At 36.2% G+C, this 25767-nt stretch overlaps 1 protein-coding gene, 1 long non-coding RNA gene and 1 pseudogene across 3 annotated transcripts; all 3 read left to right on the top strand.

Moving 5' to 3' along the window:
• Window positions 1-1773: 1773 nt before the first annotated feature.
• LOC133859885 (uncharacterized) lies at window positions 1774-2857 on the top strand. Its single transcript, XR_009898823.1, has 2 exons — window positions 1774-1993; window positions 2715-2857. It is a non-coding gene; the product is annotated as an uncharacterized LOC133859885 (long non-coding RNA).
• A 4850-nt stretch (window positions 2858-7707) lies between these two features.
• On the top strand, window positions 7708-12766 carry LOC133861542 (disease resistance protein RPV1-like). Of its 2 annotated transcripts, XM_062297327.1 has the most exons (6): window positions 7708-8260; window positions 8899-10000; window positions 10753-11028; window positions 11115-11966; window positions 12066-12141; window positions 12283-12766. In XM_062297327.1, exons 1-6 carry the CDS (start codon window positions 7755-7757, stop codon window positions 12720-12722), a joined length of 3252 nt encoding a protein of 1083 aa, XP_062153311.1. In that variant the 5' UTR covers window positions 7708-7754; the 3' UTR covers window positions 12723-12766. The 2 variants fall into 2 exon arrangements, with proteins under 2 accessions (XP_062153311.1, XP_062153310.1); XM_062297326.1 differs by having other exon boundaries at window positions 12066-12766.
• A 4962-nt stretch (window positions 12767-17728) lies between these two features.
• On the top strand, window positions 17729-23621 carry LOC133861540 (disease resistance protein RPV1-like; annotated as a pseudogene).
• The last annotated feature ends 2146 nt before the right edge of the window (window positions 23622-25767 follow it).

The raw sequence follows: 25767 nt of genomic DNA, 5'->3' as shown, positions 1-25767 counted from the left end.
CCCTTTGTCATCCACACGTACCATTCTTCTCCTTTCTCTGCAGCTTCTAGAACCCACAGAGAAAAGCATCGGAACCCGTCCAAGTCTCCGGCCCATAGCTCGGCTTCTCGGACCTCCGGTCCCCTGTCTCGCGCAGCTCCGGCGACAGCAGTGCCGTCCTCCTCGCCCAGCATCGACGCACCCTGGTTGCATTGTCTCCTGACCGAATTGTGTCCCGGCGGAGCACGTGGAGGTCACCGCCTCACATTTCGGCATTGCCTCAACCGCCACCGCATCCTCTTCTTCTTCCCCGTGCTTCCAACGCCATCAATGCTTCAAGGCAACAAAGTCCAGCCCATCCGCATACGACAGCACCCTCTCAGCCCTTCGCAGCTTCCCAGATTTGGCGTGTCGGAGCTTGCACTTGGGATTCAGCCGTGCAGCACATAATTTTCCTTCATTTGGATAAAGCTCCTCCCGATCTGAAAATTGCATCTCCACGCTAGATTCTGAAGTTCTTTGCTTAGGAATCATCGGATGTAGTGCTGGAATTTCTGTTTGGTCTGGATTTTCAGCTGGAATTATGATGTGGTTTGTGTCTTGAGCCGAATTTGTGGTTGGAATTTTGTTGATCTGTGTGGTTTGGATTGGTGTGCTTATAAATTTCGTGTCTGATTCTGGAATTGGTGTGTGTTGTGGATCTGTTGTTGAACATATTGTGTATGTGGAAACTTCATTTGGATCTGGTACTAGAATTATTTCATCTCTCTGCTCCTCTTCATCCTTGAGATTTTCTATGTGTGCTTCCTTTGCAGGGACTGAAAAACAGTCTCTAACAGTCCGAACGAATTCTTCCCAAGTAATCGCACATTTGCTAGCTCGTAGTTCCCTGAACCATAGATTAGCCTCGCCGACCATATGGAAAGCAGAAATGGACAGTCGTTGCTCTGCCGGAATATTGTAATACACAAAAAATTCTTCAGCTTTGCAACACCACGTTTCTGGATCTTCCCCATCGAATAGGGGAAAGTCCAGCCGAACAGATTTCGGCCTCATGTTTTCCTTCCCGGACGTTTCACCTCCTTCTAGAGTAGGCTGAGTAACCAGCGGAGGAAACATTTCCTTCTCCTTACCCCGCGCATTGAACCCAAGAATGCCCGAGATCGTGTCCTGAATACGCTGAAATTGAGTCTCGTAATGGAGCTTCATCTCCTCCTGATTCCTCTGCAGTTTCAACATATCCTTCTGCAAATTCTGGATCTAGGTAGTAGTTCTGTTGTTCCAGTCAAATTGATGAACACTGAGAGCTTGCAAAGCTTCTTCCGTCAATTGGTCACGGGTAACGGTATCAACTAGAGATCGAGCTTGATTTTCCTCAGCCATGGTGTTAGATCGGGTTCTCCCAGACAGGAAATCAGAGTGGGCAATTGGATCAGAGGCTCTGATACCAATTTGTAACACGTTTTCTGGTTTAATGGGAATTTAGAATAGAAATGGAGAGAAATAGAGAAATGGACGAAGAAATTAAAATGGAATTAACACTGAATCAATAAACAATTACAGATATGGCAACTTCGAGGGTGCCTACCTCCATGAGCATTTCGAGGAGCTCTCCCTCCAATAAGTCTAAAGACTAGATACCAATTTTCATGCCTAAAACATTTAACTAGACTTGTTTATATAGACTCATCTAAGGGCCACTAAACTAATAGGCCACTAAGTAATAGACCATTAACTAATAAGGCCCATTAACTACTAAGGTGGCCCATTACTAATATATCTGTTACAGTCCTCCAGTCCAGCCATCATCTCCGACGGATCTCACCCCAGACAGCCACGTTCCGCCGCACCCAACGTCTCATTGGCCAACCGTCTAACCACCAAGCCTCCGTCGTCTCCTCGTCTCTCATGTTCAGATCTCGCATGAGACTCACTTCTGGCAGATTCACTTTCATGGGTTGAGGATCGTTCTAGGTTCAACATGATACATATGGATGTGCTTGGATTGCTTCATGTATGTAACGTATCAAGTTTGGTTGTTATGCATTGATTGATACAGGTGGTGTAGTGCTGTAGTCGAGAGATAGAGAAGAAGAAGAAGAAGAAGAAGAAGTAGAAAGAAGATGTAGAGCTTGTTTGGCAAACCATTCTAAATTTTTTTATATTTCTTTGCACTTTTTTTTAAAAATCAAATCAAAACATTTTAACTTTTTTATACTTTTTATATCACATCAATAATTTTTTTATTATTATTCAAATAAAAAAACTCACTACAAAATAAAATTTTTTCACTTTTCTATAAAATATTTTTAATTTTTCCATCACATCAATTACTTTTTATTACTATTCAAACAAATATTTCACAACACAATTACTTACCAAACAAGTTCGTAGTTTTGGTAGTGAATGCCCAATGGGTAGTCTCGGGAAAATGAAAAGTTGAAAAAAAATAAAAAGGGGAGAATAAGAAAGAAAATCGAAAAAAGTTACCCATATTATTTTGGCATTTTGTTGGCTCTTTATTTTGGTCATTGACCCATCTTTTGGCATGTGGTATTGTTTCAAACCCATGTCTATTTAACCCATAGTTGGTCCCATATATTTTTGGCTCCTGTGGTATTGTTTCAAATCCAGGCCCATTTCAGCTCATTGTTGGCTTTTATATTTGACCCATAGTTAGTCCATTATTTGTATTTTAGCATTTGTGGTCTTATTTTAAGCCCATGTCCATTTAGCCCCCCAGTTGGCTCGAAGAAGGAGGAAGACGAAGAAGAAGCAAAAGAAGGAAGACGAAGAAGAAGATGAAGAAAGATGTTCTCCAAACTGGATTATATTCGACCCAACATACAAAAAAAAAAAAAAACAAAAACAAACAAACTCAAGATTTCAGAATCTTCCACCTTGAGTTTCCAGGGGGATGTTAGAAAATATATTGATACCGTATATTACGGTACTCTCCATATATTGGAGGATTTGATTTAATCCTCATTAATTGTAATTGATTATAATCAAATCAGATTTGAATACATTTCATTCTGATTTGATTATATTCTCTATACATACCATTTTGTATTTTTTCTATATCCCTATAAATAGAGTCATTTGATTTGTAAATTAATCAAGCAATAAGAACAATAATGTAGCCCTTTAGGCTTTACCCTGTGAACATAGGTCATAGACCGAATCACATAAAATCTCTTGTCTCTTTAATTTTATTATTCCGCATGTTATTTCTTTTAGGGTTGAGCTTTCTTTCAAAAACACGTACAAGAACTTCACCGACCACCCTTATTCCGCTCTCGAAGTTGCCACAATTTACACCTTCAGAGATGAAACAAACGCACTGAACACAAAAAAATACATAAAATATTTTTCACGCTGAAACAAAGGGACCATAATATTACAACCAACCTTTATTCTCTTACTTTATACTTTTACTTTATTCTCTTTAATCTTTTTGAAAAGATTAAAGAGAACCTTTAATTTGCCAGCGCAGATGCTTTTGTTTTGTTTTCTGGAAGGGAGGGAGAGAGATGACACCGGGAATGACTAGTTCTTGGCCTCTTTTCCACATGGAGGTTGATCCTTTGATAAATACATCTTTAGGATTTAAAAAATGGCTAATCCCTTTTTAATCCTGATTCAATGATTCAGCCACCAACTAAGCCAATTTGAGAGTAGCCGACCACCCCGGCCCCTTTTCTCTTTTTATTTTTATTTTTTTATAATTTTTCAGGATAAATAGTATTTCTATTTTGCAACAAAATTGAAAATTTTTATTTTTATTTTTATGAAAATTGTTTTGTAAGGCCTGAATATTACCCATGTGATAAACAAGTGTCAAAATTTTTAATTTCGACAATTAAGAATTTTAATTTTTGCCTCGCGACAAGTAAGACTAGCCCTCAAATTTTTGCCAATCTCTTTAAAAAATAAAGGGTTTAAACACCTTAGTAATTGTAGTTTGAAAACTTTTTTTTTTTTTTTTTGCCTCATGTGCTTTCATTTGTATCACAGATAATACATGTGCTATGTGAAAAGGCGAAGATGGTATATCCGTCCATTTTTCGGTCCAAAACTAATGTCTGGTCATGCCATCGGACAGGTGTCAGTGTAATAATGCGACATCTGTCCCCTAGATGCAACTTCAACGCCATGTTAGCGCAGACGTGGCTACAAATTTATTTATTTATTTTATTTTAAGGATTTTTTTTTAACAAAAATAAAAAATGAAGGGGTGGCTTAGCTGCCCCTTTGGGCCACATGGGGTGGTTGAGCCACCACCAATGCAAGTTTTGGGGGTGGCCGAACCACCCCCATGGCCTTTGGGGGTGGTCGAAACCACCCCATTTGGCTTAAGCCACACCCATTTCCTTGGAAGTAGCTCGGCCACCCCTAAAGGCCAAAGTAGAAAAATAGGAAAAAAAAAAAAAGAAAAAAAAAAGAAAAAAAAAAAAGGTTTTGGCTTGAACCACCCCTAGGCCAAATGTGGGTGGCCGAACCACCGGCAAGGGCTATGAGGGTGGTTCAGCCACCCCCAAAACTGGCATTTAGCCACTCCTTCATTTTCTTTTAATTTTTTTTTAAATATATATATATATATTAGTAGCCACGTCAATGCTGATGTTACATCTAGGGGGCAGGTGTCGCATTATTACACTGACAACTTTCCAATGACATGGTTAGACGTTAGTTTTGGACGAAAAAATAGACGAAAATACTATCTTCGTCTTTTTGCATAGCATAAGTACCATATATGATACAAATAAAAGCATAGAGAGTAAAAAATAAAATTGTCAAATCACAAGTACTAATAGGGTGTTTAACCAAAAAGTAAAAGAAAAAGAGGGATGGAATTGCCCTACACTACCTCCTGCTACAAGGGTGGAAGGAGGATCTCCACCCCTCCTTGTATGTTGGTGGAGCCACCCTCGACTACCTCTTGCTATAAGGGTGGAAGTTGGATGTCCACCCTATTTTTTCTTTCTAATCTTTTGGCATAATTGCCTGTGTAGCATGGTGACATGAATATGAATAAAATAATGCTAATGTTACCTCTATATTCCTCTAAAATTGATGTGACTTTTATAATCATCATTAAATCAAAATCCAATAATGAGTTATCATAAATTCAATGGTAATTTTAAAAGTCACATCAATTTTGGGGGGGACACGAAGTGGACATGGGTTTTACGTTTAGTATTACTCATCTGGATATAGGCTAAAGGGCTGTCAATTTTTTAACATAACCCGCGAATACGACATGAACCCAACATGAAATTAACTGGTTAGAATTGAATCTAACCCGTTTAATTAAATAGGTCGGGTTATGGTTGACTCATATAATCTTATACACATACATAGACATAATCTGAACCTAACATGCGACACCAAGACAAACAATTTTTTACATTAAATGTGAACCTGACATAAACCCAACACGAAATTAGTGAATTAGGGTTGAGATGTTTGACTCATTTAATTAAATGAGTCGGGTTATGGTTGACCTATATATTCATATTTCAATACGATCCAAAACCGACATGCAGCACTAGGATAAATAATTTTTTACACGACTTATGAACCTAAGATGAACCTAACACGAAATAAGTGAATTAAAGTTGAGGGGTTTGATCCGTTTAATTAAATGAGTCGATGTTAAGGTTGATGTATATAGTCATATATTTATTCTTAATATGACTTGAATTCGACACTCGAAACACGAATTGCCACCCTTATATAGCATACGTGGACAAAATGACAGTTGACATATCATTTATTAAGAGATTGAAGAAAAATTTGACAACTAGGCTTATTTGCCACAAGGCGAAAATTCATACATTTAATTGTTAAAATTAGAAATTCATGCTATTATTTATTGAGAGGTGATTCTTGCACAACAATTACACAACTCTACTCACATGGGGTGAGACTCATATGGTAGGGACCTACTACATGGGTCCCACCCCATATGAGTTGAGTTGTGTAATTGTTGTGCATGGTTGTTGTGTAAGAATTATTTTCCTTATTTATCTCACGGATAAAATCATAAAATTGAAGCCCTTGGCCCCTTACAGGATAATTTATATATATTTTTTTGTTAGTAGTAATCAGGTATTTGAAACAAAAAGTTTGGATGTGCGCCTTAGCTTTATAAATTTTCGTCCACTTTAAAATGGATTGGGCTTACTTGCTATAAAAAAAATAAAATAAAAATGTAAAATTAGTCTTTGTGTTTAACCTAATTTATAAATCATCACATTTGATATAACAATTAATTGAGAGGTCTATGTGGTTAACGAAATTGAAAAATCACTCTGTGGAGTCAAATTCCGTAAACAAAATTGACAAATTCCATTAAATGTCACATCAGCATCAATAAAATGACGACACATGAACTGCGGAATAAAAAATATAAAATAATAATTTTTTTTTTTTTGAGAAAAAAAAAAAGAAAATAGAAAATGGGTGGCTGCCAAACCGACATCTACCCCTTTTCTTTTTACTTTTTTTTCTTCTTATTTTTTTGTTAAAATATTTATTTATTATTTAACGGAATCTGTCAAATTTTTTAACGAAATTTGACTCTAGGAAGCAATTTGTCAATTTCTACAATCACAGAAACCTCTAAATTAATTGTTATACCGAAATGAATGATTTGTAAATTAGGTCAACCAAAAAGACCAATTTTACATTTTTTCCTTAAAAAAAGATTACAACTTTTATGCTATAATATTTTCAAGGATTCAGACTAAATTTCAAGGGTTCTATAAAAAATAGGAAAAATGTGAATTCAATATGAACCCTTAATTAAGCCAAACTCTTTTAAAATGAAAATTTAACAAATTATCTAATTGAAAGGAGCTAAGATCGAACATTGAAATTAGGTGGTATCTTTTTGTAAAAAGATATCAATTTGAGAGGATATCTTTATGTTAACAGTTATAGGAGATTCCTTGAGACAACTTTTTTTATTTTTTTATTTTTAATAACGATTCCTTGAGACAATTATGCATACTTTATGTGGCTTTCGTCACCCATTGAATGATTTAAATCATTGCGTACGTGTAAAGTAACGGAAGCATATGCAGACACTTTAATGTAAACCAATTAATTTGCATTGCTTTATTCACATAAACTTGTACTTTCATTTCGGAGGGAACAATATTTTTTCGCAATTTTGATAATAATTAAATACAAAATTATCGAATTAGAGATGAGAGTATAACCTGTTTAATTAAATGAATCGAGTTAAGATTGACCTTATAATATTATATTCGTATCTCGACACGATTTAGATCAGACACATGACATTTAAGACATAATGTTTTACAAGATTTATGAAATTAATATGAATTTAACAAATTAGAATTGAGAAGTTCAATCCGTTTTATTAAATAATTCAAATTAGAATTAACCTATATAATTTTATATTTATAATTCAACACAATTAAAATTCGACACATAAACTCGGATATATCCCTTCATTACATTCGAAGTACTTCAAATGTTCACTTAAATCCATAGCCGTGTCAAAACATCATGGACTAAGTCTAATATGTAATAACTTATATTTAAAAAAGCACACCCAAAAGGAGGTGGGACATATCTTCTTTTTTTTAAAAAAAAAAGAAAAAAGAAAAAAGAAAAAGAAAGAAAGAAAAAAGAGAAAAGAGAAAAGTTGTTCACACGTTCAATCTGGATTACTAATTAATTTCCTAGTGCCTTGTGAACTCCGTGGGTCCTTCGCCATTTTCCACTCTCACCAACTCTCCATGGCTGCCGGTGCATTCCTCTCTTCGTCTTCATCCACCCATCCCAACTGGACTTACGACGTTTTCTTGAGTTTCAGAGGCAAAGACACGCGCAAGAACTTCACCGACCACCTTTACTTTGCTCTAAAAAATGCCGGAATCAAGACCTTCAGAAATGACAACGAGCTCCGAAGAGGAGAAGATATTGCATCCGATTTATTGGCGACAATACAAGGGTCCAGAATCTCTGTCATCGTCTTCTCCAGAAACTACGCGGCTTCCAGGCGGTGCCTGGAGGAGCTTGTAAAGATCATAGAGTGCCGAAGAACGGTGAGGCAGTTGGTTCTACCTATCTTTTACGATGTTGAACCGTCGGATGTGCACAACCAGACGGGTAGCTTCGCGCAAGCATTTTCGAAACATGAAGAGCGTTACTTGTTGGATATAGACAAGATACTCAGGTGGAGGAGAGCTCTGATTGAGGCTGCTAATTTGTCCGGATGGGATCTAAGAAATACTGCAGATGGGTAAGTGCACTCTACCCAATCATATTTTTATCTTTAACATTACTAGCAGGATGGAACCGTATTCCTTGCAATGTGTTAGAAGTAAATGCTCAATCCTATTGTCTTCGGTAAGGAATAACACTAAATGTGATAGATCGTTTATGTTCAAATTTTCCCAAAAAAAACTCGTTAATAATAGATCGATGCAGATAATATCAAGACAGGCTATGTTAAAGTTAACAAATTTAAATTCGTTTAATGTAAATATCTCAGAAAGAATTTTTCATATTCTATACTACAGCAAATTCATGTATACTTCCACCTTTTTTTTCATTCGACAAGAGGTAGACCTTTCTCTTTTTAAGTCTCAGGGTTTAGTTGGGATTGGATGTCAAGATTTTTTTATGAAAAGAAAGGGAAATTTTAGCAGCTAACTAAATTCATACTCACAAAGGTTTACATAGATTCACGTATGCAACATAATTGTATGGTATCTAAAGTTTAGTTTCTTCAAATTTGGCCCAAGTAGTATTTTAAGTACTAGTACTGTCTTAGGGATAATGGCCAAAATATGCTCTGACTTTTTATCTGTCATCATAAAATATTTACTACATTCAAATGCTTACTTGTATGATTTGACTCAACCTAGAAATTTGCAGGCATGAAGCCAAGTTTATTAGGAATATTGTTGAAGACGTTTCAAGGAAACTCAACAGCACATACTTATATGTCACACTCTACCCAGTTGAAGTAGAGTCTCGTGTGCAAGACATCACCTCATTGTTAAGGGTTGGAGCCGATGATGTCCGCATGGTAGGAATTTGGGGAATGGGCGGAATTGGAAAAACAACCATTTCTAAAGCCATATATAACAAATTTTTTCATAGTTTTGAAGGTAAGAGTTTTCTTCCAAATATTAGGGAAACTTCTAAGCAACCCGATGGTCTGGTTCGATTACAGAACCAACTTCTTTATGATGTCTTGAAGATGGACAAGACAAAGGTGAACAATGTTGATACAGGAATTGCTATAATACAAGAAAGACTTCGTCATAGAAGGGTACTTGTTATACTTGATGATGTAGACCAGTTAGAGCAACTCAATGCCATAGCTAGAAGTCGTGATTGGTTCGGTCCAGGAAGTAGAATTATTATAACAACTAGAGATGAGCAATTGCTAAAGATGCTTGAAGTAGATGCAGTATATACAACAAAAGAAATGAGTGAAATTGAATCTCTAGAGCTCTTTAGTTGGCATGCCTTTAGGAAAAGTTCTCCAACTGAAGATTATATGGACTTGTCAAGAGGCATCGTTGCTTATTCTAGAGGATTACCACTAGCTCTTGAAGTTCTGGGTTCTTTTCTATTCTCTAGGAGCATGCAGGAATGGGAAAGCACATTGGAGAAATTGAAAAGGATTTCTCATGATCAAATTCAAAAAAAGCTTAGAATAAGCTTTGATGCACTAAGCGATAGTACTCTGAAGGATATATTCCTTGATATATCCTGTTTCTTTATCGGAATGGACAAAAAGTATGTTACACAAATATTGGATGCATGTGGTTTTTTTGCAAAGATTGGAATTAGTATCCTCATTCAGCGGTGTCTTCTTTCAGTTGGTGAGAGAAACAAACTCATAATGCATGATTTGCTTCGAGATATGGGAAGAGAAATTGTTCGTGAAGAATTCCCCAAAATACCGGGAAAGTGTAGTAGATTATGGTTGCATAAAGATGCACTTGATATATTGGCAAAGCATGAGGTAAGAACTTCCTTAATATTTTTTATTTTAAAAAAAAAGGATAAAAAGATAAATTATATTTTACTCCTAATTATGAAGCTATTTCAGATCACCTCAGAACTTTAAATATTGCAATTTTGCTCTTAAATAGAAATTTTTGTTTTGATTTGCTCCTTAGTTAAATCCACCATTTAGTTTGAATGCAAAGTATAGAATGTGTCATGCATGTACATCTAGAACGTACCAATTAGTTATAAAAAAGAAAAAAAAAAAAATCAATTCACCACGGCCTAGCCATGGAGGAGTCCATGGCCAGAGACCCACAGCCTCACTCAGCCATGGAGACAAATAGCTAGGTCATGCATCTCTAGCCATGGTGACCCACGACCTGGCTGTGAATTTTTGTCACAAGGGGAGGCTCCAATAGTTGTTTTGTTTTTTTTTTTAAAGGGGCATAAATGTATTTTTTACTCATCTAATGTGGGGGTAAACTAGGCAAAAAATGTCCAATTGGTCACGTGGAGAATTTTTCATCCAATTTAACATAAAATATAAACGGAGAGGGTAACATGAAAGTGTTGCATAGTTTGATGGGTTTTATTATAACTTTTTATAGTTTGGAAGGTCTTTGCAAATAGAACATTAGTTCGATAGGATAAGTGTAATTTCCCTTTTCTATTTTCATAAGAACATTAAAGAAACAAAAAACAAAAAACTCTCAACTTTAATATAACAGGTTTAAAATTGCAACGCACAAATGTTTTTCTTAGCAGGGAACAGAAGCAGTTGAAGGACTTACTTTAAAATTTCTAAAACTAAGTAAGGTTAGTTTCAGTACAACAACATTTATAAAGATGCAGAGATTGAGATTACTCCAACTGGATCATGTACACCTCACTGGAGATTATGAACATCTTTCCAAAGAGTTAAGGTGGCTTCGTTGGCACGGATTCCCTCTAAAGTTTATGCCAAACGACTTTTACTCAAAAAACCTAGTTGCGATTGACTTGCGATATAGCAATCTTACGCAAGTTTGGAAAAATTCCGAGGTATATTATATCCATAACCATTAAGCCCTAAATTTTGACTTTTTTGGTGCTAATATTTTTGTTTCTTTCTTTTCTCATTTGTTCAGCAACTGTTCGAGGAGTTGAAATTCCTAAATCTCAGTCATTCCCATTACCTGACTCGGACTCCTAACTTTGCAAGACTCCCTAATCTTGAGAAACTAATACTCAAAGACTGTACGAGTTTGTTTGAGGTTCACCAGTCTATTGGAGATCTTAATAATCTCATTTTGGTAAATTTGAAAGATTGCAGAAGTCTTGAAAGTCTGCCAATGAGTTTCTATAAGTTGAAGTCTCTTCAAACTCTCATTCTTTCTGGTTGTTCTAAATTTGACAATTTGGCTGATGAGTTGGGGGAGATGGAATCCTTGACAACTTTTCTTGCAGATAACACTGCTATAACACAAGTGCCACGTACCATAGTACAATTGAAGAACCTCACATGCTTGTGGTTGTGTGGGTGTAAAGGATCGCCATCTAAGTCACTCCCTTCAATCCTTTGGTCTTGGAGATCTCCTAGGAAAAGTCCGAAGTCAATCAATCTATTGCCTGCTTCACTACAAGGCTTGAACGCACTAAGAGAATTATCTCTTAGAGATTGCAATTTATCAGATGATGCAATTCCTAAAGATCTTGGAAGTTTATATTCCCTTAAGTCTTTAAATCTAGAAAACAATCATTTTCGTAGCCTACCATCGAGCCTTGGTGGTCTTTCGAAACTTCGAAGGCTCATTTTAGATAATTGCACAAAGCTTCGATCTATTCCAGATTTACCACCAAATTTGAAATATCTAGAGCTCAATAATTGCAATAAATTAGTCGAGATTCCAGTCCTGGAAAAGTTGTTCAAGTCCATTTGGGAGATTCAATTGGCAGGGTGCAGCAACTTAACAAATACTTTTAAACAAAGCATCATAAAGGTTCTTTCTCTCTCTCTCTCTCTCTCTCTCTCTCTCTCTCTCAAAATACATATTTATTTCAAAGCACGGCTTATATATATCATGCTTTTGATGGTACAGGAATGGATCACTCGGAGTGACATTAATCTTTATGGCATTTTTCTACCTGGCAATGATATTCCTGATTGGTTTACGTGTAAGAATGAGGGACCCTCCGTATCTTTTGAAATGACTCACATTTTTCCTAATTGGTTCACAATATGCATTGTTTATTCATCATGTCCTGACAAGATGGTAGATCGTGATGCAACCAATTCTTTCCCTCTAAACCTTACAGTAATCAATTATAGCAACAGTACGACTCGGGCTACAATTGCATATGAACTACCAATCGCCCATGACGTTGAAGATCACATTTGCCTAATCCATGTTGCTAAACGTTGGTTCGGTTTGGAGTGCGGTGACCAAGTAAAGGTTATCGTAGATTGTGGGCCACGAGTCAATGTTAAGAAAACAGGGGTTGTTGATGGAAGTGGGATTCATTGTGCCTCTACATCGAATAAGGATGCCATTGTTGTTCATGACGATGGAGATGCATTTATGGATCAGATTGCAATCGAGTCTAAAAGAGGCCTTGGTGATGATAAATCATATTCAAGCCATGGTAGCTTTGATGACAATCTAGAGGCTAAACGATTGGATTTGTATTCAAAGACTTCAATGTTGATTCTCATTTTTCTTTTAATTTTGTATATATTTATTCTGAAGTTGTTTTAACGACTTCTTTTGGCTTCGGTGGAGAACTTTCAATCTTTGATTTGTATATATTTATTCTGAATTTTTTACAAATTATTTTGTAAGAAATTTCCTATAATCCACATATAAGATTGACATGTGTCCCTTAGTATGTGAGAAGCACACGTTATTTAAATAGCAAGTGCTTCTTACATGCTTTTTTAATATCATTAATATAAAAAACTCGTGTTTCTCATACGTTTAAAAGATACATGTCATTTTTATATATGAGTTGTAAGAAATTTCATACAAACCAGTTTATAAGAAATTTATGTCCATTATATGGTCTTTCTTTTTCTTAGCATTTAATTTAAAAAATATTGAAATTAATTTTTTATTAATTATTCTACCAATTTTTAAATAATTTTATTGTAAAAATTGTTGTACCAATCATTTTCTTTCAAAAATGGGCATCCATAAAAAAAAAAATAATAAAAAAATTAAAAAAAAAAATAAAAAATGTAGAAAGCAAAATCTCGCCAATCAACCGTGCTTATGTTTTAACTATTTGATACCACGAGGAAAAAGTGCTTAACGTAGCTTTTAGTGAAATATTCTTTCAAGTGATTAAATACTTGGAAATTCACTGAAAACTAAATAAATACTTGAAAATTAAACAAAAAGCCGTAGACCATCATATGTAATGCATTATACTTATGATGTATACCATGTTTTTATCTCACAATTATCTCATAATACTGATGTGGTAGTTTTAATCACCCAATGAATCGATTTTTGTAAAAAAAAAAAATGTAACTGTTAATTGCCTTTTTGGTATCTGTGGTTAAGTGTGGAGGGAGGGGGGGTCGAGGGGGGTCAAATGCCCTCCTCACCTCCTAAAAAAATTTTACTCTTGGCCTATAAAACATTTATGCCCTTGTCCCTTGAAAGACCCCCCTCAACATTTCATCAAAGGGTAAACTTGCCCACTCTTGCCGTGGGTTTTTTTTTTTTTTTTTTTTTTCTATCATAACTCAAAACATTTTTCTTTTCTATAAGTAGGTAAAAGTAATCAATAAGTCTACTAGACTACAAATCTACTTTACATACTTTAGAGTAAAACAACTGTAAGCCTGTAACAAGTAATCAATAAAAGTCATCAACTCTACGTCTCTAGTCCACAGTCTATGCTATCAATAAGTCATCAATAACTTAATAAAAGAAAAAAGAGAAGTCATCAATAACAGCTATAACTGAAAATATCTTCACATTTTTTGGCTTACAAAAAAAAAAAAAAAAAAAACACTACTGTTATTTAAAGGTGGTTAAGCTGTGTGGGACTATGATCTGTGCATTCGATCAAATCCCATGCCATCTTAATATTTTATACTTCGAACTTCAGCCTTTGGGCTAAACTTGACGTCGTTGTTATTTTTTGTATTTCTATACCTTTGTCATTCAAAGTTCAATCGTTAAAATTAATTTCTAAACAAAATTCGGCCTTTTAGTTTCAGGTATGTAACTTTCATATTGATTAAGATTTAAACTTTTATATTTTAATTGTTCTTTTCAATTTATTGTTCTTTTATATTTAGGTTTTTTTTTTTAATAATTGTTTTATGTTTAATTTGTTTATGATTATATATAGTTTTTGTTTCATATTTTAATTGTATAAAATATATAACTGTAGTCGCCTGTGATTATGGAGAACAATGATTTAATTGAGCCACAATCAAATTCTAAACGAACTCTTATCGAAGTAAAATTTTCTTTTATATTTAGGTTGATTGTTCGAAACTATTGAAAAAACATTTTCAGCAATGAACATTGTTAAAAATCGTTTACGTAACAAAATGGGAGATCAGTGGATGAATGATTGTTTGGTCACGTACATTGAGAATGATATATTCAAGACTATTAGCAATGAAAAAACCATGCATTGATTTCAAGGTATGAAGACTCGCCAATGACAACTGAATTAAATTGTAAGTTCATTTATATGTTTTAACAAATAATTAAATTTTGATGAATTGTTTATTTATTGCATTAGTTAAAATTTTTATTCATCAAAAAAAAAAAAAAACTTGCCCCTAATAACCCAAAATCATGGCTCCCCCACTGCCTGTGATAGGAGTCATTATCAAACGGCAGGCAGCCTCGGTTTCAAAAAGTGTTATAGGCAGGGGTGGAACCAGATTTTTGATAAGGGGACAAACTTATATAAAAATTTGTTATTGTCTAAATGCCAAATTAAGAGTACCATAATAATAATAATAATAATAATAATAATAATAATAATAATAATAAAAATGAAAGAGCTATAAGAGATAAGAGATTTTTCTATTACTTCACTTGGAATCTTAAAATCAGAAATGAAAGATTGAATCCTAAACATCAAGACTACTAATAAAAGATTTCAAATCAATATGAAAAGCTATTATCAAATTACCCAAAATGAAAACCATGCTAAGAATTTATAAATAGAAACCAAGATATTATATATACATCAGTAACATTAAAATCACCAAAAAAACTTTTAAAAAAAAAAAAATAGGTATGAAAAAATATTATTGCTTAAAGCATTAGTAGCATACACCCAACCATTTTCTCTAATTTAAGAAAAATTTAGGGAACCAAACCACTTTTTGGTTCCCTATAAAAAAACACTTCACAATAGATTTCTTTATCTTTTCTATATCAATTAAATACTAATTTTTACTCTTATTTTATTATTTTTTTCCTCTTTCCTACTTTTATTTTTTTATTCATTTTTTTCTTCTCTCCTCTCTTGTCTTCTCTGTCCTCTCTCTCAAAACCCACCACCCAACTGCACCAGATCAGAGCCACCAACTGCCCCATGTGTCATTGTGTCGTGCACTGATCGTTAAAAGCACAGTCTAGTTGCTGTTTCCGGAGCCTAATGTCAATAATTCCAGTCAAGGCTAGGAAACCCAGGTGGGAAATTCACAGAGTAGTGGCGGATCCGGTTTTCACTAGTCTACAAATTCCACGATTTCCTCTTGAGGATTTATTTATCCTCCACAAAATAAATGCCCTGTTTCTCATCACCCATTAATCCCGCTGGTGTTGCTGTCAATCCAATCTCATCGCTTTCTACCCTATGGACGAAGTCAATCCATCCATTCCCGAATCGCTGGCAATTGTTCCCCACCCTAAACAAACAACAACGTTTCTCAAATTTTTCGAAAGACCAGACTTTTCTCGAGAAAATCAAAAAGTAAGAAGGGTGAGCCGGTGAGGGAGACGTGGGGCTTTGTCGGGGTTGAAAAAATTTCAGATTTTGATTGAGTTTGAACTGTGGAGACGTGGTCGGAAAATGGGTTTGTGGGGATTGAGAAGGGGTGAGCCGGTGAGGAAGGTGGAAGGTGGAATTCAGGTGGAGACGATGGAGGACGGGGGAAGGAGGAAGGAGAGAGGAGAGAGAGATGGTTTTTTGTTTTTTTTTATTAAAATAATAGGAATGTAGATTTCCAACTAAGATATGTATATATAGGGTGTCTGGCATAGAGTGTTTTTTTATGAAAGTTTTCTTATTTTAAGAAAGAAATCACTTATATGGCATCTGTTAATAGTGCTCTTACAATTACATGACAAGCACAAGAGAGGATTATACAAACAAGAATGTTTGTCAATTAAGGGCTTGAGCTAAGCCAAGCCGAGGCCTGCTAGACAGGAGACACTCATCCGTCCCCTATCACCCCATTTTCTTTAAAAAAATAGATTTTTGTTAAAAAGTTGTCTCTGATATCACATCAGAGATAACCTTTTAATAAACACCTATTTTTTTATTATTAATAGGGGCTGGGGGACGGATGAGTGTCCCCGACAATCATTCTCCGAGCCTTAAATTGCCATGGTCCTTGCAGTCTTGCAGTTGCTGAGTTGTAGACGTGCAGGCTTGAGGCTTGTGACAGTAGGGGACAAAAGAATAGAGAGAACGGTCAAGCAGACGTGCAGACTTGTGACATCATGAGCCATACTTGCAGTCTGCAGACGTGCAGCATCTGATTGTAACTTGTGAGTTGTGAGTTCGAGTCTCAAGCAAAAGAAAAAGAAGAAATTAAGTTTGGATATTTGGAAAGAAGGGTAGAAATGAGGGATATTTTTGATTTTTCAAAATAAAAGAGGGGTCAAAATATTAAGAAATTTTTTAGGAGAAAAAAAAAATTATTTTGAGGAGACAAACTTATAAATTTGCATATTTTAAAATAAATTTCAAAATTTTTGGGAGGACAAATAAATTTCAAAATTAATGTCCCCCCACCCATGCACCTGGGTCTGCCCCTAATTATAGGTTATAACGGACATTAATTTAAATACCCACTCGATATTTCCATTCAGGTTCCCTCCATTTTTTCTTTTTTAATTTTATGGAGATTTATATCAGCTCACTCAAAATTGTGACATTTGTCCCATGTATCACATATTTTAGCCATATCAAAATATTTTATGACGTGGCTGTGTATCACACGTAGGGTGCAGCAAAAAAAAAAAAAAAAAACTCCAAATCGAGTCAAACCAACCCATTTATCAAATATTTCTTTGTAAGATGTTTGTCTGATATATAGCATTATTTTAAAAAGAAAAAATCAATAATTAATTGAAATTGTCACATCAAAATCATGTAATAATTTTGAAATAAAAATATGATACGTTTGAAAATTGTGGAGGATTTTGGGAGTAATTTTAGAAAAAGACCCTTATGTGTCATTCTTGTATCTCCCAAAAAATAAGGTAGTTTTTAAAATTATTATTTAATCAAAATTTAATTGTGATAAATCACAAGCTTAATTGTAATTTTAAAAACCATCTTATTTTTTTAGGGATACAAAAATAATACAAAAAAACTCGTAAGAAAGGAATAATACGCATAAACTAAGCCTCAAACGACACCCAAAATGCATAAAACGCACATCCAGCCTTTTGCTCCAAACGCACCGTTTGCACACCCAGGTGGAAGCCAGCTCTATCACATTTATTCACCTACACCAGCTCCTTCTGCCTCGTGGCACACGACCGAACTCGCCTTGTCTTATCCTTCCAGATTACTCTTCAGGTTCCTGCAACTCTTTTCTTCCCCAAAACTCCAAGCTTTCCCCTTTCTTCCCCAAAACTCCCAGTTTCATGACAGATTGATACGCACTGGAATTTGAATTCGGAATTGGAATTTATGTCCAACAACTTTATTGAATGTGTGGTAAGATTACATATGGCATGAAAAACATACAAACAAAAAGGAAGTTGTTCACGCGTATAATGCATTTGGAGTTGAGCCCGCATTGTGAACTCCGTGTCCTTCGCCATTTTCCACTTCTGAATTCTGATCACCAACTCTCCTTTGGCCATGGCTGCCAGTGCCTTCCCCTCTTCCTCTTCTTCCTCCCATCCCAGCTGGACCTACGACGTCTTCTTGAGTTTCAGAGGCCAAGACACGCTCAAGAACTTCACCGACCACCTCTACTTCGCTCTCAGAGATGCCGGAATCAACACCTTCAGAGATGACAGCGAGCTCCGAAGAGGTGAAGATCTCGCATCCGAACTCTTGTCGGCAATCCAAGGGTCCAAAATCTCCGTCGTTGTCTTCTCTAGGAACTACGCGGAGTCCAGGTGGTGCCTGGAGGAACTTGTGAAGATCATGGAGTGCCAAAGAACGGTGATGCCAATTTTTTACGATGTTGAACCCAAGGATGTGCGCCACCAAACGGGTACTTATGCGAAAGCATTTTTGAAACATGAAGAGCGTTACTTGTTGGACAAGGTAAGCAGGTGGAGGAAAGCTCTGTCTCAGGCTGGTAATTTGTCCGGATGGGATCTAAGAAACACTGCAGACGGGTAAGTGCGCTCTACCCAATCATTTTTAGATCCTTAACTTCACTGATATAGATTTCAATTTTTAATGGAACCCTAGCTAGTCCTTGCAATGAATGTGTTAAAAAAGTCATTGCTCAATCCTATTGCCTTCGGTTAGGAATAAGACTAAATGTGATAGATCGTTTATGTTCAAAGCTTTGCTATTACTATCGCAATGAATCCCTAATCCGAATGAATTGTATTTTTTTAATTGTATTGTTTTTTTTTTTCTTTTTTTTTTTTATTTCATTTCTATATATATATATATATATATATATATATATATATATATATATATATATATATATATAATATAATATAATATAAATTAATATAAATGAGACTTACATTACCCTCTTTGATCTATAAGAGAACGTACAAATATTATTTGAATATCCGGAGTTGTAGAAGTGAAGATTAATTTCTTATTATTTAATGAGCATCCTGTATTTCATAAAAATTCGGGGCAATATAATCCTTACGTAAAGGCCATCCTATCCAACTTTCCGGCATTTAGGCACATTTGCTTTCTTGTGAAATCCCCGTGAATCCTTTGGTTCGTGGTTAGATCATAGTAATTGTGTGCCCCAGTGAGATCATCTCCTCGGGAGTTGGTAAAATAGATTCTTAAAACACGGGATAGTATATGGAAAAGGGCTGTCTTCTGCATATTTGGCACTCCATAAATGAATAGCTGCTTTGTTTTTATCGGCCTGTGAAAAGATAGTTGACAAGCAATCCAATCAAGTAATAGATATTTCTCTTCTAGCTCTTCGATCTCATACTCCTCCGGTTGTCCATGTCTCTAGGTGCAGAGAATATCAAGACAGGCAAAGTTTAAGTTAACAAATTTAAATTTGTTTAATATAATTGTCTCATAAAGCATTTTTCATATTTTATACGACAGCTATTTTTTCTTCTTCTTTTCATTCGTTCTTTTGGTCCAATAGATGCTTAATTGGCTAAATAACAAGAGGTGGATTTGTATGAAAAAAAAAAAAAGGAGGAAATTTTAGCAGCTAATAACTAAGTTGATACTGACAAATGTTTATATAAAATCAAATTTGGCCCAAGTAGTATTTTAAGGACTAGTCTTAGGGATAATGGCCAAAATATGCTCTGAGTATTTATCAGCTGTCATCATGAAATATATTCAAATGCTTACTTGTATGATTTGACTCTACCTAACTTCCAAAATAATTTGCAGGCATGAAGCCAAGGTTATTAGGAAAATTGTTGAAGCAGTTTCAAGGGAACTCAACGGCAAATACTTATATGTCACACTCTACCCAGTTGGAGTAGATTCTCGTGTGCAATACATCACCTCATTGTTAAGGGTTGGAGCTGATGATGTCGCCATGATGGTAGGAATTTGGGGAATGGGCGGAATCGGAAAAACAACCATTTCTAAAGCCATATATAACCATTTTTTTTTCGTAGTTTTGAATGTAAGAGTTTTCTTGCGAATATTAGGGAACTTCTAAGCAACCCGATGGTCTGGTTCAATTACAGAAACAACTTCTTTCTGATATATTGAAGACGAACAAGATAGAGGTGAATAATGTTGATAGAGGAATTGCTATAATACAAGAAAGACTTCGTCATAGAAAGGTACTTGTTATACTTGATGATGTAGACCAGTTGGAGCAACTCAATGCCATAGCTAGAAGTCGTGATTGGTTTGGCCCAGGAAGTAGAATTATTATAACAACTAGAGATGTGGGATTGCTAAACACACTTGAAGTGGATGAAGTATATAAAACCAAAGAAATGAGTGAAATTGAATCTTTGGAACTCTTTAGTTGGCATGCCTTTAGGAATCGTTCTCCCCCTGAAGATTATATGGACTTGTCAAGAAGCATCGTTGCCTATTCTGGAGGATTACCACTAGCTCTTGAAGTTTTGGGTTCTTTTCTATTCTCTAGGAGCATGCATGAATGGAAAAGCACATTGGAGAATTTTAAAAGGATTCCTCATGATCAAATTCAAAAAAAGCTTAGAATAAGCTTTGATGCACTAAGCGATAGTACTGAGAAGGATATATTCCTTGATATATCTTGTTTCTTTATCGGAATGGACAAAAACTATGTTATACAAATATTAGATGCGTGTGGCTTTTTAGCAAAGACTGGAGTTAGTGTCCTCATTCAACGGTGTCTTCTTTCAGTTGGTGAGAGAAATAAGCTCATAATGCATGATTTGCTTCGAGATATGGGAAGAGAAATTGTTCGTAAAGAATTCCCCCAAGTACTGGGAAAGTGTAGTAGATTATGGCTGCATAAAGATGCACTTGATATATTGGCAAAGCATGAGGTAAGAACTTCCTTGATAATTTTTTTTATTTTTTTATTTTTTTTTAAAAAAGATGATAAATTATATTTTATCCCCTAATTATTAAGCTATTTCAAATCACCTATGAATATCAAATATTATAATTCAGCTGTTAAATTGAAATTTCTGTTTTGATTTGCTACTTTAGCTAAATCCACCATTTAGTTTGAATGGAAAGTATAGAATGTGTCATGCATGTACATCTAGAACATACCAATTAGTTTAAAAAAAAAATAAAAAAAATTGAATTCACCGTGGCCTAGCCATGGAGGAGTCCATGACCTTGGGTTTCCATGGCCAGAGACCCACAGCCTCCCTCAGCCATGGAGACACATAGCCAGGTCGTTCATCTCTAGCCATGGTGACCCACAACTTGGCTGTGAATTTCCATTGCAAGGGAGTGGCCACGATTTTTTTTTTTTTTTTTTTTTTTTTAAGGGGCATAATTATATTTTTTTTTTTACACATCTAATGTGTAGGTAAACTAGTAAGAAAATGTCAAATTGGTCACGTGGAGAATTTTTCATCCAATTTAACATAAAATATTAACGGAGATGGTAAAATGAAAGTGTTGCATAGTTTGAAGGGATTTATTATCACTTTTTAAAGTTTGGAAGTATTTGTAAATAGCATGTTAGTTTGATGGGATAAGTGTAATTTCCCACTTCTTTTTTCATCAAAACATAAAAAAAGAAAAACCTCTCAACTTTCATATAACCGTTTAAAATTGCAACACACTAATGTTTTTCTTAGCAGGGAACTGAAGCAGTTGAAGGACTTACTTTAAAATTGCCAAGATTAAATAAGGTGATTTTTAGTACAAGAGCATTTATAAAGATGCAGAGATTGAGATTACTCCAACTTGATTTTGTACACCTCATCGGAGATTATGAACATCTTTCCAAAGAGTTAAGGTGGCTCCGTTGGCACGGATTCTCGCTAAAGCTTTTGCCAAACAACTTTTACTTAAGAAACCTAGTTGCGATTGACTTCCGATATAGCAATCTCACACAAGTTTGGAAAAATTCCGAGGTATATTATACCCATAACCATTAAGATAGCCATAAGTTTTGACGTTCTAGGTGCTAATATTTTTGTTTCTTTCTTTTCTCATTTGTTCAGCGACTGTTTGAGGAGTTGAAATTTCTAAATCTCAGTCATTCCCATTATCTGACTCGGACTCCTAACTTTGCAAACCTCCCTAATCTTGAGACACTAATACTCAAAGATTGTACGAGTTTGTTTGAGGTTCACCAGTCTATTGGAGATCTTAATAATCTTGTTTTTGTAAATTTGAAAGATTGCAGAAGTCTTAAAAATCTGCGAAGGAGTTTCTATAAGTTGAAGTCTCTTCAAACTCTCATTATTTCTGGTTGTTCTAAATTTGACAATTTGGCTAATGAGTTAGGGGAGATGGAATCCTTGACAACTTTTCTTGCAGATAACACTGCTATAAGACAAGTGCCACGTACCATAGTACAATTGAAGAACCTCACATACTTGTCGTTGTGTGGGTGTAAAGGATTGCCATCTAAGTCACTCCCTTCACTCCTTTGGTCTTGGATATCTCCTAGGAAAAGTCCAAAGTCAGTCAATCTATTGCCTGCTGCAGTACAAGGCTTGAACTCACTAAGAGATTTAAGTCTCAGAGATTGCAATTTATTGGATGATGCAATTCCTAAAGATCTTGGGAGTTTATGTTCCCTTGAATTTTTAGATCTAGAAAACAATCATTTTCATAGCCTACCATCGAGCCTCGGTGGTCTTTCAAAGCTTCGAACTCTCATTTTGGATAACTGCAGAAAGCTTCAATCTATTCCAGATTTACCACCAAAGTTGAATGAGCTGCGGGCATCAGACTGCATGGCATTGGAAAGAATGCCAAATCTATCAAATCTCTCAAATATGGAAGATCTATGGCTCAGTAATTGCAATAAATTAGTCGAGATTCCAGGCTTGGATAAGTTGTTGAAGTCCATTTGCGTGGTTGATATGGTAGGGTGCAGCAATTTAACAAATATTTTTAAACAAAGCATCCTACAAGTTCTCTCTCTCTCTCTCTCTCTCTCTCTCTCTCTCTCTCAATATGTATTTTTTTTCAAAGTACTGCTTATATACATCATGCTTTTGATGGTACAGGAATGGACTCTGAGTGAATTTGGTAGTATTTATGGCATTTTTCTACTTGGCAATGATATTCCTGATTGGTTTACGTATAAGGAAGAGGGACCCTCCGTATCTTTTGAAGTGCCTCACATGATTGAAGGGTTCACACTATGCATTGTTTATTCATTATGTCCTGACAAGATGGTAGATCGTGATCCTACCAATTATGACCCCCCTCTATGCCTTAGAGTAATCAATTATACCAAGAGTACTACTGAAGGTAGAAAACCAGCAACATTTGATCTATTAATCACCGATTACGTTGAAGATCACATTTGGCAAGTCAATGTTCCTAAACATTGGTTCGATTTGGAGGCTGGTGACCAAGTAAAGGTTGTCGTAGATCCTGGGACAGGAGTCCATCTTAAGAAAACAGGGGTTTTCCTAATATGCGACAGGGTTATTGATGGAAATATGATTCATTATGCCTCTACATCGAATATGGATGGCATTATTGTTAGTGACGATGGAAATGCATCTATAGATCAGGTTGCAATCGAGTCTAAAAGAGGCCTCCCCCCCAAGCCCTGTTTTTTCCAATGAACAAGAGAGGCTAAAAGATTGAGTTGTGTTGGTACAGTTTCCGGTATGGTGACGTGTTGCCTGGTGATTCGCTGCTGGATTCTGATCTACTACCTCAATCCTGCAAAAAGAACAAACAACTCGTCGGGGGTGCCGACTACGCCCACTCCGATGCCTAATTCAGTTTAAACCAATTTTCTGCAGAGTATTCTTAATCTTAATCTCAAGAGCTTAGAGAATTCGTGATTCCATACCTGGTGCGGCTATCGTATTTATAGGCTGGACTTGCAGTCTTACCAGATTTGCAATCTTACTAGAATTCTTGACACCTAGTTGGATTAGGAGTTGGAGTCCTAGCTTAGTTGAACTTTAACCATATCTTCAGGGAATTCGAATGGGATTGTAGAGTCCGAAGTTGATTGCGTTTGTACATCTTTAAACTTGATTCCGTATCAATAACTATCTTATCCCGTATCAATAACTATCTTATCCCATTAATTATGGAATTGTGGTTTATCCCTGATCTTCTGGGATTCTATCCTCATCGCATTCTAAGACAACTGCGGCACATTGCAACCAACCTCCGAGGTGATGATACCCGAGATATGTTCGCTCCGACTTGGAGATCTCGGGGTATCGCCGCACCATAACAGGTTTGTGTAAGGCCAAGATGTTGTCGCGCTGAATCGATATTACACCGAGGCGTTATTACCCCGAGGCGATATTACCCCGAAGCGTTATTACTCCGAGACACAAATACCCGAGATATGTTTGCTCCATCTAGACTAGGAGATCTCGGGATATACCGTTGCCTGGAATGTGAAAACCGAGACGTCGTTTTACCTCCGAGGTGTCTTTATATGTCCGAGACGTCTTTATACCTAGACGATCTTTCTTTGCTGGGCGGAACAAATGTCCGAGACATAACTCCGAGATGTCTTTGAATCCACGTGTCTCTAGGGTTGATTTTATTCCTAACAGTTACCCCCCTAATTCTCTGATTTCAGAAATAAATGGAAATAAGAGAATTACTTTCCGTCTGCCAACCTGTACCTGCTACTGTGAAGGGCGCCTCTTTTCAACAGTTCAAACATTTTAATCTTACCGCTTCTTTTTCCAATGACGACGTCAGCTCTGTATCGCCGCTCTTTGTCATCATGAAACGGTACTGTCGAGGTAGCGCATTTAATTCTGGAATACGGAAGGCGCGCCTTTTCAACTTCGGGAATTTTGAAATGATGGGGCCTTTTGATATTTTAGACACGTAAGGGAGGGGGTATTTAAGGTTTTGAACACTTTCACTGTTCATTCTTTGACATTCACCTATTCTCTCTCTTGATCCTCCATTGTCGCCTTTTTCCTAAACTCTTTTCTTTCTCTGTATCCTCTAGTTCTTCTTTTCTTCTTCCTTCCATGGCTCCTAAAAAAGCTGCTTCGGCTGTTCCTGCTACGTCTCGGGCTCGGACGAAAAGGTCCGACGGCTTTGTGGATCTCTCTCCCCTGGAGAATAGGGTGTAAACCACCGTTTTTGCGAAGCATGAGGGTGTCCTTCGTCTGAACTACGAGATTCCTCCAACAGTGAGGATGTTCTATCAAGCGCCTGGAGCTCGGATTATCAACGGCGGCGACGTTACCTTGTATGAGAGAATGTTTCTCGCTGGGCTACGGTTACTGTTTCCAGAGATTGCTCGGGATTTTGTCCTTTTCCTGATGGTTGCACCCAGTCAGATTATGCCCAATGCCTGGAGGTATCTGTTTGCTTCTTACATCCTTTGGAGGCTCGTGTTGAAGAAGGAGATGGATATCTTGCAATTCTTCAACATCTACAGACCGAGGCAAACTTCAGAGGGGATGATTGAACTCTGTGTTCGTCACCCGCCTGTCTTCATCAAGCTCAAGAGTGGGCTAACGAACAACAAATTCTTGGAAATGCAATTTTTCAGAGTTTCTGGGGAGTGGGAATGCCCTGAAGACCATAGGATGCCTCGGACTTGGCAATTGCTGCGACCTGACCGAAGCGACCCCCTTTCACTCAGTGTATCCGACCTGGCGAATGTCAAGGAAATAAGTGGGTGGTCTGCTGCTAGGGTCAAGGTTGACAAGTTTGAAGAAGTTGATTTTGATAACCTTGTCACCGAGGAGAATTTAAGGCAGTTTCTCGGATATAACATCCCGAGAGACAAACAGCTAATTACCA

The sequence above is a fragment of the Alnus glutinosa genome, chromosome 2 (genome assembly GCF_958979055.1).
Source record: "Alnus glutinosa chromosome 2, dhAlnGlut1.1, whole genome shotgun sequence".
Lineage (NCBI taxonomy): Eukaryota > Viridiplantae > Streptophyta > Magnoliopsida > Fagales > Betulaceae > Alnus > Alnus glutinosa.
The sequence above is the reverse complement of the archived record's forward strand: the minus strand, read 5'-3'. Positions and strand labels throughout refer to the sequence as shown.

Excerpts from the sequence above, each read along its gene's own strand:
- LOC133861542 (XM_062297326.1), top strand. The coding sequence starts at position 7,755 with ATGGCTGCCGGTGCATTCCTCTCTTCGTCTTCATCCACCCATCCCAAC. Across the intron at positions 8,261-8,898 it reads CTAAGAAATACTGCAGATGG|GCATGAAGCCAAGTTTATTA; the intron begins GTAAGTGCACTC and ends AGAAATTTGCAG. Across the intron at positions 10,001-10,752 it reads ATATATTGGCAAAGCATGAG|GGAACAGAAGCAGTTGAAGG; the intron begins GTAAGAACTTCC and ends TTTTCTTAGCAG.